The sequence below is a fragment of the Pseudopodoces humilis genome, chromosome 5 (assembly GCF_049639895.1).
Source record: "Pseudopodoces humilis isolate 2021_Gansu_Grassland_sample_001 chromosome 5, ASM4963989v1, whole genome shotgun sequence".
Taxonomy (NCBI): Eukaryota; Metazoa; Chordata; class Aves; order Passeriformes; family Paridae; genus Pseudopodoces; species Pseudopodoces humilis.
Window position 1 is genome coordinate 2,878,514 of NC_142204.1, and position 12,501 is coordinate 2,891,014.

The following is a 12,501-nucleotide window of genomic DNA, read 5'->3' on the forward strand; positions in this document are numbered from 1 at the left end:
AGCAAAATAGTAAATTACCTCCTCTTATCAAGTGTCTGATAAGGCACCGGTTCTGGCATTTAAAAAACTGCTTTGTTTCCTACTCAAAGACAGATCACATCCTCCTGAAATATTAGTATTGAAAAATAAAGCCTCACTGCTCAAATCCTGGAGCAAACATTTTGAACAAAACACTGCATTTTACTACTGTTTGTGTTTAAACCACGGAATATTTTGAAGAAAACATTTTATTTTCATTTGAGGAACCCCAAATGAGATCTCCTTTTGATTCCTTACATGATTGAACAAAATGAAAATTCAGAAACTGCACAGCAGCATAAGGGTGAAGCTCCCTGCAGTGCTTTAAACCAAGGAAATTCCAGGAAAAAGGGAAATATTTGCCTCAACACCATTCAGATTTCCCATTTCCTTCCCATGAGAAAAGCCAGGGACTCTGAGTTTTAAATGGGAGTTTCAAAGGTTCCTCCTCCTGCACTTGCAGGTAATGGGATTTATCACTTCTTGACCCATTTCTGAATAAGGCCATGCTTATTCAGACAGGCATCAAGAATTTATATTAAATGTAAAAAATGGACACACCACCAGCCACACAGAAGTAGTATTTGCGAGGACATTTACAATAAATGGCACTAACACCTTTATTAAGAGTTTAATTTTTCATTTGTGAAAAATGAATAGATTTTTTTTTCCCTTGTATGCAGAGGAAAAGCAAACTAATGGCAAAAATCAAGATTACTTTCTTATTTCAATACTCTTTGTAGCCACAAAGATACAACAATTTAACAGACAAGAAATACTGTTTATTGCAGACTTTAAGCTGATTCATGTGAAAAAGGCACTATGAAAATCAAACTAGATGATTAAATTTGTCTAAATTAAGTGATATTATATATTATATATAATACATATATTATATATAAAATCACATGACCATGTGAAACAGAATATTTTATGACAAAAATCATTGCATCTCCAAAAATAACATTTTTCTGGAAGGGATGTTTCTCTTTTCTTTTTTTCCCCCGTTTTGCCTTCAGGAATCCACTTTTCCACAAGATTACATTTATAAAGGAAATTACAAAGGCTTTATGCATGAGGCAAAACTGATACCTGGGATGAACACACAGAGAAGTCTAGATACACTGTCCTTTTTGATGGGTTAGGTTACAGACAAAAAATGCAATTATTAAAAAAAAAAAGAAAAAAACATAATGTACTGTGAGTTGTTGCATGGCTACAGCAGATCTCATCTCCTCTTTGAGCTGGGTTGTGTTACTATTTTCTAGTTACTCCTTCTTGTGCAATATTATAGTTCATCACAGGTGAAATATGGATAAAATCAATGTACAAGAATATTATTTTGCTATAAACAGCATCATTAGTAATAAAACATCTTGGGAGTGATGCAGGAAGGATTCAGTCTGTGTTGGGCTGCTGTTCATTCCCTAAACATTTCCTCTACATTTGCTGGAGTCGAGAACTTAAGTAAACATCCTGCAGCCAAATGCCTGACAAGAAAGACTGAGCCAAAAAAGAAATAATTGTGCACTACAGCAAGAGATGGGATTCAGAATCTTATTATTACTGAAGGGTTCAAATGCTTTTTTATTGCTGGCTCAGCTTCCCTCAGATGAATCACCAACAAAGACATGCTCCAATTTATCTGTCACGTTAATTCCATAAAGCCAAGGCTCATCTCTGGGTGTAAATGAATCGTGTACCGATATTTTCACCTGTCAGGAATCTCCTCTGCCTTTCTCATCTGTTCATTTTTCGTGATGAGGAGCCAGCAGCAGGTACTTCTGTGGAGACTACTGAAAATTTCCTTTACGTTGGCTAGTTACGTTTACAATACAATAAGACATTCCCCCTTCACTGCTTCCTAAAGCAAAGCTGGATGGTTTAATGCTATGGACAATGGAATTAAAGAAGAGAGGAAACACATTTAGTGGCTGCTTCCTTCATCAAAGGACTCCACACCTGAATCTGTGGCAGCTGCACTGATTTTTTCTTGCCGTCTTCTCATAATTTCTTGCAGTTCTGAACTACCACTGTTAGCCTACAAACAAAAGAGAAGAGTTTACTTGTGGCTTTGACGTGTAAATTTGAAATTCCTCTGCCAGCATTTTGTTAAGACAGCTGTTTGAAGAAACTCACCTTACAGCTCCAATAGGAAAGCATTTACACTATCCTTAAATATAAACCAGAAAAAAAAAAATCTGCAGACTATTAAAAGCATAAACTTGCCTTTCAGCACTGCTGAACATCTTTAATTCCCACATGAGGCCCTGGAAGTGTTGGATATTTTGGGGGGGTTCATAAAATATGGCTTCAGTAAAAACAGAGTTAAAGCTGAATGAGTTTGTTAGGATTCCATGCTTAAAAATCAGGGTAATAATATTTAGAAATTGAAAACCTGAAAATAAATACTTGATAGGTTTAGATTTTAGAGCACAGTCATAGAAATTGGACCATATTACAATATTTGCAACAGGGAACTATTGGTGAGGACAAGGCTTTATTTCACCTTTTAAGTGTGAAGACCAGGTCTGCTGGACCAGTTGCAGACATTGCTTTTTCAACATAAATGAAATTATTAGCAAGGATGCTTATTCACTGGAGCAGAACTTCCCAAAGTGTGCATGACTTTGATTACAATGAGGGATTTATAAACCAAGAGCCAAATCTGCTACTGGCCATGACATGACCTTCAAAACTTCAAAATCACCTTCCAAAATAGCCTCTGAATAAGGCAGCAGGAACTGTTTTAGAAATTTATAAAACAAATTCCAGGACTGTTAAGGGGAAAATCCTGCAGTTGATTCTGAACTCTGAAAATGCAACCTCTTTATAAAATTTAATATAGATTTACCCCATTATATCCATTTTGGTGCCACAAAGAGTGAGAAAATGTCTAAATTAACTACAGTGCTCCACTTAAAATACCATTGCTCTCCTCTCCCAGAGTGCAAGGGCAAAGCAGGGGGCCTAGAAATTATTCTGAAATTGAGGGAGCAGTTTTTTTTGTCTTTGCCCTCTTGGTTTCAGATACAGAACAAGTGCAGCCCCCATTGCTGAAGTCATGCCCAAAAACCCATCAGCAGGTACCCAACAATGTACTTTTATCAGAGGTCATGTGCAAATATTTTTCTGAGAATAACTGAGCAGCCCAAGCTGAAATAATTTGCCTTCCTGATAACATCAACAACAACATGACTGATGAGCTTGAAATGCATAATTTTATACTAATAAAGGGAGAGAAAGGATGGTACAACTTCCTTTGGTGACATAATTCAGCAAACAACAGGCTAAAGCCATCAGGAATTGCATAAATTCTGAAATTCAACCTCAAATAACCAAGGCAGAAACAAACATTTCAATTGCCATTTCCTCAACAAAAAATAAACAATGACCTTATTAGACTCTAAGCACCTGTTAATTAACTCTTGTAGGGCATTTATTAGACAAGTTTGGACTTTGGAGTTTCCTGCAGAGTGAATCCCAACTGGGGCAAGCAGAGGAACAGCACAGAGGGGAAAAGATTCCTCTGATCCAGTACATCTCTGCTTTTCAGAGGAAATTCCACTGCAAAGCTGCTTCCATCTCAGTACACTGAAATAAGATAGCTGACATGCAAAAAAGTTGAAGAGTACAAATAAATCTTCACTAGGAAATGATGGATTGCTCTGGACTATAGTGGTTTATATTCCTAATGGTAAAAGTGAAATGTATCTCCCTCTAGCAGGAAAATAGGGCTTGAAGAAGGGAATAAAGCAATTTTGACAGTGTTAGGAAATGATGCTCTCTGAGCCACACTGATCATGCAAAGTGTAAAATATGCATCATCATAAGCCTGTCTTTAAAAATATGCCTGGTAGTTAATGCTTGAAATAATTTCAGTGAGACAGTCTCAGCTTAAGGACAGGATAGAAAAGTGTTTGAAACATCTTCAATATTTTCTTCTGAATAGGATGTGGAGAATATAACTTCTCACTTGGGTTGATCTCACATCTAGATAATTTCTCCACTTGCCACAGCAAGTTAAAAAAACTCCAAAATATAAAAACAAGTAGGTGCATCTCCAATTCTACTGATTTAAAATTGGCAAGAATTGTACTTAGCACAGCTCTGGGTACAAGATTAAGGTGTTGAAGAGACAATACTTCCTCTTTAATAATTAAATTATTAATTAAATAATTAAATTTAATACAATTAAAGCAAACTGCTGCAGAACAATAAATACAGAGACACAAGACTTGACTTTAGCACAGTGTCCAGTGTGTTCTCCCTTCAGGGCAGGTGCCCCAGTGTTTGACCTGAAAGGCCAACATCAGTGAGCTCACCCTACCAATTTCTTGTGCCTTATAAATCAAATCTCCTCTACAAAGATAAGGCAAAACTCATTTCTCACCACCAAAATTATCAGCACCAGGCAAAGCAAGGAGCAAGAAAAGGGGCATTTTACTCTCCTACTGTTTTCCCCAAAGCTCTTTTTGGTTGATTTTGACTTCTTGCAGTCTGATTACACCACAGAATGTCAAACTCAAGTGCTATTTCTAATGTTTTTGGACCCCTTTAGAAGTGAGGAAGAAACTGGTGTTTTGATGAATGCTGTTCTGACAAATTAATACCAAATAACTCAGATAAAAAAATGTTCCTCAACGTGATGGGAACTGAGGAAAAGCCACCTTCCTCACAGAAGGAATTCTCTAATTCTACAGGTTCCAAACTGTATTAGGTGAGTAAGAGGAGCTGTCCATACCTCCAAGGCAGATTTCTGTACCGTAATTTGGCTGTAGACTCTCGACCCTTCTGGGCAAACAGTCCTCAGTTCCTCTTTATTGAGGGAGAAGAGCTGAGCCCCTGTCAGCACTCCGAGGCTGTTCACAGTCCTGGAACAAAAGGGAAATGAGCAAAATTTATCCAGCAGGACTACTGAAGTCAGTTGGGATTATAAGTATACTTTTTGGTGGAGGCTAAAATATATATATATATTTTTTTAATATATATTAAATATATATATTTATTTTTATATATTTTTGAATATATATATACATATATATAAATTATATTTTTTCATATTTATATATTATATAAATTTATATTTATATATTTATATAATATTTATATATTTATATATTTATATTTATTTATATAGTATATAGAAAATTATATATTATGTATTAATTAAAATATATATAGCATATATAGTATATATACTATTTTTAATTAAAAATTTATATATACTATATATACTATATACTATACCATACCTATATACTATATATAGAATGTATGTATATAAAATACAATATATATAGATCCTATATAAAAAATATAATATATATAGATTCTGCATATCCATGATCACACTGACATATATTTATATATATATTATGTAAATATAAATATATATATAAAAACATTTATATTTATATTATTATAAAGATATATCTTTATATATTATCAATCTGTATATAAGTATAATATTTTATGTCTAAATGTATTATATTTATATTACATATGTATATATTTATAAATATATTTATAAGTATATAGTAGATATATATACATATTTTATATGTATTATATATAAAAATATATTAATATAGAGAAATACATATAGAATAAATATAAGTTAATACATATAGAATAAATATATTAAATAAATAAATGTGTACATAAAAACAAATTAATTTTTCAGAGAGTGCAGCTGACATCTCTTGATTTTCAGGAGGCTGCCTGATTTTCAAAAGTGGTCAGACCTCATCCTACTTTTGCAAACAATTTTAAGAAGTTTTGTTACTTTTGGCCTGGAACTTACACAGGGTTGAATCCTTTGGACTGCAACCAGGCTTTGACATCCTCGGGGGAGGAGTCGTAAGTGATGTTCACCACCGGGATGTTTGGCCGTGGCACGTGGAATTTCCTCTGGGCAGCGCTCCGGCCGATGGTGAGCCTGTGAACAAGTTCATCCTGCACCTCCTCCATCTGAGATTTCCTGCCTAGAGAGAGAGAGAGATCTCACAAGAGTTATTCTCAGGGTTGTTTTATCAAAGCCAACTCATTTCTTGAATGTCACTTTAAATCATGAATTTTTCTTCTTTAAAGTTTCATTCATTAGATCTGATTGAATTATTACTCTGCTTTTTTTTTTCCCCAGGGAATATTTCAATATTCTCAATCCTCTCTTTGCAAAACAAAGCAAAAATAAACAAACAAAAAACCCCCAGACAGAATTCAACTAAGACCCCAGAAAGGAGAGATGAGCTGGATGCCACAGAGAGGCACAGATCATTACAACAGCACTGCAGAATAAAATGGGAATGGAGGGTTATACAATAATATAACAATAATCAGTTGTCATAGCCTGCCTTTTTTTTTCTAAAAGAATTGAGGGTTTAAAAATGAAAACAAAAAAATGATGAGGAAGGTTGTAAGATTGCTCACACTGTGGGAAGGCAGTACTTTCCACAAACAGTTTTTTAGTTTAAAGTCCGACTTTTTAGTGCAAATCAACGTAGGCAAAAAAAAATTTCACAGCTACTGACACATATCCAACTTACATCTCATGAGTTATTGCAGCAATCGTATTTTTGACAGGGTTTTGAGAAATTTGAATTCACTCCAAGCCTGTAGTAGCTGCTTAGCTGAAACACTGTCACATTTTGCATTAAAAAAGGCATAAAAAAAAAGGGGGTAGCTGCTCTCCAGAGACTAAATAATTGGGCAAGATTTGTTTATTTATTTATTCATTTTAAACAAAACTGTAAGAATTCATTATCCCCCAGAACCCATTTGCCTGTAACATTTAGTTCAGTTGCTGTTCATTAGCAGGCAGCAAACTGAAATGCTTTTAGTCATTTCAACAAGATCAATTATAATGACAGTGAGAATTGTTTAAAATTACTATAAAAATTTCTATGGATAACTTCACAAAAATAGGTAGAATTCAATAAGGTGTAAATAGCCTTTAGAGCTCAGGGAAGATACTGATTTTTTCACAGTTAAACTCTCTGTGCCATAACACTGGAACAACTATAAAAATCCTCTGACAACTCAAATTATCTCAAAAATTCTCAGGATTTCCTTGCCAAGGTATTTTTAGTGATCTTTATTCAACATTCTCACTTTGATACACAAACAGTAACTACACCACCCTCTCAGTGCACCCAGGTGGCAAAACCTATTCCTTTTCTCCTATTACACTGATAGGAGCAGATGAAAACAACACAACTTCAATTTGAAAAAAAACCCTGCAAGACAGAAACATTTTTGTTTTCTCTACTTTCCTTTTATATTCTCTCAAAACCTCTCCAGGGATCAATATCTCTAGCCAGTTAAACAAATAAAAACAAGCTTTACATAGGCCTCTGGGATTATTTCTTTAATCACCACAGCAAAAAGAGGAAAAACCCTTGGTTTAGCAATTTCCTTTTTTCTTTTACAAAACAGCCTCAGGTTGAAAGTGGAAAAGGCATCTCTGCTATAATATTTGAGGCATTCAGGCCTTACTGTGCAGGATTTTCTCCTCTCCCCCCACCCTGAATGAGAATCAGAAGCCCAATGTCACGAGCTCAGTGATTTGTGCAAATCTGACAGGGGTTATCCGAGGAAAGCCTTTAGGCAGTGTTATCAAAGCTTGAACCTGCTATTTTCCCAAGCAGGAAGGGGCACAGAACATTGCTATCTTCCTTCTATTTACACAGATTCTGAAAGATTTACCCTTAATCTAGACCAAGACTCTATCAAGAGACAAATATTTAGCTGTAAGATAAGAGATTCCTCCCGTTCTTAGATGTGTTATCAGAAATGAGCAGGATGCCCTGGGCATGGGGCAGGTTCTGCAGTGTTCTCTGCAGGGTTCAGGTGGGTGCTTGGCCAGCAGGTTTCCCTTCACCTTCACTTTCCCATCACCTTTGCAGAGGCACCTGTTCTGTGAGGGTTTTGAGGTGCCTGAGGCTCATTAGCTGGGTGTGAGTGAGAGCTCCAGGAGGGAACAGGATCTCCTGTGTGTGACCCACGGCCTCCACAGTGACCCTTCACACCTGACACAAGCCCTGTACCTGAAGCCAGGATGCTTTTCTCATTTTCCATCTAGAATGGATAGAGAAGGCCATTGTGGATTCAAGGGCAAAACCAAGATATAGAAAAGTCCTTCCACAGAAATAAAATTATCATTTTTGTACATGTGTGCCTGAGGGAAATTCACCCTGACTTTCCACATCTTTTGCAACTGGTTTTTTGTCTACTTCTATTTAAGTAACAAACTCTTTTTTGGGAAGCAGCAGTGAAGCCCGTTCCTCCAACCAGGCTGTTCTCCAGTTATCTTTTCCAGCCAGACATTCACCACATTAAGTGAAAATATACAAAAAAGTTCCCAGAGCCTTCCTGAGTTCAGAGCTGTGGCAGGAGCTTGTCCTCCACCGGGCAGTGCCACCACAGACTCCACCAACAGGATTATCCACACAGCCACACTTCCCATCCACTGGGGACAGGGGGAAAGAAGCCCTTCTCCAGAAAGGATTCTGCTCAGTGCCAGTTTCTGACCTGAGGTGGAGACAGGATTTGCTGGTAAGGCAGTGAGGCAGAGGATAATAAAAGCTGTCAACCCTTGGACTGCAAAAAGCTCATTATTTTTACAGCTATTACTTTAAAAGCTGTAGCAAATGCTTGCCTACGTGTTTCAGTTATTTCTAAGCCAAGCAATCACATTGCCTAAAGTGCATTTAGGACAGAAATTACTGACTAAATAAGCTTTTCTAACCCTACCTGCTTTTAAGTCAATACAGAGTAGCAGCCTCAGCATGTCTCAATTGGCATATTCACAAGGTATCTGTAATCAGAACTTCTCAAGACAGCCACACACTTTAGATGCACATGAGCAAGTTTTTCCAGCTGTAGAGGGATGGAATAGGTTCCTGTGTCCTCCTGGGACAAGGACACCAAAGCCTGCTCCATGGCCTGCCAGCTGCTGCTGCTTTGACCAAGCCAGAGAGCCCTGACCATAAAATAACCCTACAAAACTATTTCAGTATGGTTCCTGCGCATCAGCCAGACCTGCAAGTGTTCTTGAAGCCCTGAATATGTGTTTCAGAACGGTGCAAATGGCCTAGAAATACGGGTGATCGTGAATTGAAGTGTGAAAACAACATAACTGATTTTAAAAGCAGTTTAGGTTGTAATGTGGCAGTGAGTTCAGGTGGAAAATGTGCATTAGCCAGCATATCAGCGTGGGCATTTCCAGTGTTAAAAACCACTGCCTAGAGATCCCAGACATGGGAAATTTAGGTTAGGTGTTAGAAAAAAGTTTGTTACTGAAAGGGTGATATAAAGTGCTGGAATTGTCTATGCAGGGAGGTGGTGGAGTCCCTGGATGTGGTTAAAAAACACCTGGATGTGGCACTCAGTGCCGTGAGGTGGTGTTAGGGCATGGGCTGCACTCAATCATCTTAAAGGTCTCTCCCAAACCAGTGTGCTGCTGTGGGATCTCAGTCTCCTCAGGGCTGGGACACCCCCTCAAAGGGGAGTTTCCTTTATCTCAGTTCTGTTTCAGAAAGGATGCTCCAAAAGGCTCATTAGCTTATTGTGTTTATTAATATATATAATCACAAGAGTTGGCAGGTCTTCTCCAGACTTTCTGTACAAGTTCACCCACCACAGCTTTGGCTCAAGTTGGCTCATATGGCACAAAATGGCCCTGAAATACACAGTTCTTTTATCTTTATACTTATTTTCACCCAATTAACAATAGACATGTAAATTATTTTCCTTAGTGACCCAATGACCCAACACCTGTGAGCTGCACTGGGGCACTTTTTATCCAATCACCTATTACTACTCAAAAACCTCTGGAAGAAGAAGAAGATGAAGAAGAAAGAAGTAAAAGAGACAACACCCTAAATCCTCCATCTAGTCTTCTGCTCTCTAAATTAGTATAAACTCTAAACTTTTCACCAAGTGACTTAAGAAAACTCTAATCTACACACACTTTTAGCTTTTCTATTTAACAGTTATTTTCATGGTGTTTTCTTGGAAGTCAGAGCTTGGTATCAGAGATAAGAGCACACTCTGTGCCTCAGACTCTAACACAGTGATTCTGTGATTTAGGATGGACAAGTGTAAATTGTTTTTCCCTAATTACCATTATGGTAATTATAGCGAGGGTCAGAACACACATCCATAGCAAAACCGTGTTTTAAACATAACCTTAAAACTAAACTTTGCCATCTGAAGCGCAACCCTAAGGGACTTCAGAATTAAACCAAACACACAGGAACTGGGAGCGGGGGGAAATCTTTTTATCTCATTTCTCAGGGCAAACTTACGATCCACAGGAATCTGCTTCTGCCGTTGGGTGTCGCGGGCCACGCTGCCACCGCTGTCGCTGGAGGTGCTGCTCTGGCGGCTGACGGCGGCCGGCGCCTTGGGCACGGGGACCGGGATGGGAGCTGGGGCGTTGGGAGGCAGGGGGACAGCCACAGGGACAGCCACAGGGACAGCCACGGGGACAGGGGCGGGTGTGGGGGGCGGCGAGGGCGTAGCGGGGACCGGCTCGGGTTGTTTCGCCACGTAGTCCGTCCTTTGTTTCTGGAGGATGCAGAGAGGCTCGGTCAGGCAACTAAATTTGGGCAAGGCGTCAGACAAACCCAGACTTTGCACCAAATGGTGTCATTTATTCCACAGGGGCGCCTCACTTGCCAGATAGAGTTCCTAAATTTGCCAAATTTGCCAGAAGTTGATCTGGGATCAGCATTTGGCAGCAAGTTCCCTCTCTGCTGGACACAAGACTCACAGCAAGAACTCCTCTGCAACACACTTCTTTCTTTCAAGATGAATTCTGTAAATGAGATTGTTTTTAAATCCTAAATTTCTATGAACTGGCACTTTTTAACAGCTTTCAAAACCTTTGACTTCTTGAACTCCATTGGTGTAAAAATGTATATTTTTGAGATGGTATTTAAAAAAAATTACTGAAAAATGAACATGTCCAGCCACACCTAAACTCAGCTTATGTTTTAACTTATAAATATCACTGAGGATAGGATGACACATTGTTTCTTGAACTGCAGACAGCATTTAAGAGATTCCTGCTCCTCCTGTCCTTTCATCCATGCCTTTTCAGCTATTGATGTGATCACTACAAGCCATCTCAAGGCAATAATCTGATTAAAAAACAAGCCCCAGGTTTCACAGTTCTTGGAATAGGTCTGTTATTTCTTTCTCCCCCACTTCATGCAATGTTCTAACAACATGTAAGTTATCTTGCTGCTAATAACTAACTAGCAGGTGTCCAAGAATGACCTTGGGAGGTAATTTCTTCTTTGCCTTTAGAATGACACTGCTTACAGGAAGAACGCTGTATTTTCCCAGAGCAATCATAAAGACAGACAAATCCATAAGCCACCTATGCTACCCCTTTCCTTCAAGCGGTTCACACTCCATATCTCACTGTTTAACAGTGTTCCCTCTCCACAATTTTGGACTAACATGGCTTGAAGGTTCAATATTAAAGTTTGTTTGCTCAATAGGGATGCCTCATCTCGCAGTTATGAGAAGTCTGCTTACTTTGGTATGAAGAGAGATGAATGCATTCCCCAGATTCATTTCTCCTTCCTGAAATACCTTTCCCTATTTCCTCGGAGGGTTTTACAATGGATTAAGTAGGAAAATATTTGTAGGAGCCATATGTTAGAATTTGAGCAGCAGATCACTGCCCTGACAACAATCAAACTTTCCTTAAATGTCAGCAAGTGCCTTTGTACAGGAATCCCCAGCTCAGTGAAGTCCAGCTGAAGGACAAGGCATTTAGCAGTGAATGTAAACCATTACAGCAATACTGGTTTAAACCAGGAGAAAATTTATCCCATCAGCTTCTCTGGCCAATCAATTAAGCCTAAGAAATGACTCTTACTTCCCTTGGATGATTTTTCATTTAAACCATAATTGTCAGTTACTAAATCAAACATATATCCCTGCAAAACATTTCCCATTAAGCATTTTTGTTTGTTCATTTGTTTTTATCTCAACATTTAGTTGTTTGAAGGCATCCATCTTAACTGCTTTGTGAAATGTGGGAGATTAAAAAATAATCATGATTGACTTTTCTGTATTTTACTGCTTCAATGTTAGCTAAATAAATGCTTTTTTAATTGTCCAATGACAAGGCAAGTGAAATGCATAATATAAAAGTGAACAAGCAGAATAAATGTATTCAGAATAAATACATTTATGAAACTTGCTCTTTGGTGCAAAGAGAATGCCCCACCAGGTATATAGCAAATATACCATAATTTATTATATATAGATGTACTGTGATTGACCCAAAATCTTGTCAATGATTTTAAAAATTCCACAGCTTGGAATTACTTGGAATTCTAAAACGTTCCAATGATAGTCACATCTTTTAATCTTGTTCTCAGATTCCAATTACTAGACTGTCACCCCCCACAATGTACCTTGTTCATGTGTGCTCTGACCTTCTTAAAAAACACAAAGAAA

At 37.8% G+C, this 12,501-nt stretch overlaps 1 protein-coding gene across 6 annotated transcripts in view; it reads right to left on the reverse strand.

Moving 5' to 3' along the window:
• Positions 1–596: 596 nt before the first annotated feature.
• Positions 597–12,501, reverse strand: part of EPS8 (EGFR pathway substrate 8, signaling adaptor) — a 129,937-nt gene continuing 118,032 nt past the window's right edge. For all 6 annotated transcript variants that reach the window (XM_014256073.2, XM_088054818.1, XM_014256075.2 and 3 more), the window contains 4 exons: positions 10,329–10,590; positions 5,825–6,005; positions 4,763–4,892; positions 597–2,059 (listed from right to left, as the gene is read on the reverse strand). In XM_014256073.2, the coding sequence (XP_014111548.2) occupies positions 1,946–2,059; positions 4,763–4,892; positions 5,825–6,005; positions 10,329–10,590 (687 nt within the window). In that variant the 3' untranslated portion in view covers positions 597–1,945. The remainder of the gene's footprint in view (positions 2,060–4,762; positions 4,893–5,824; positions 6,006–10,328; positions 10,591–12,501) is intronic.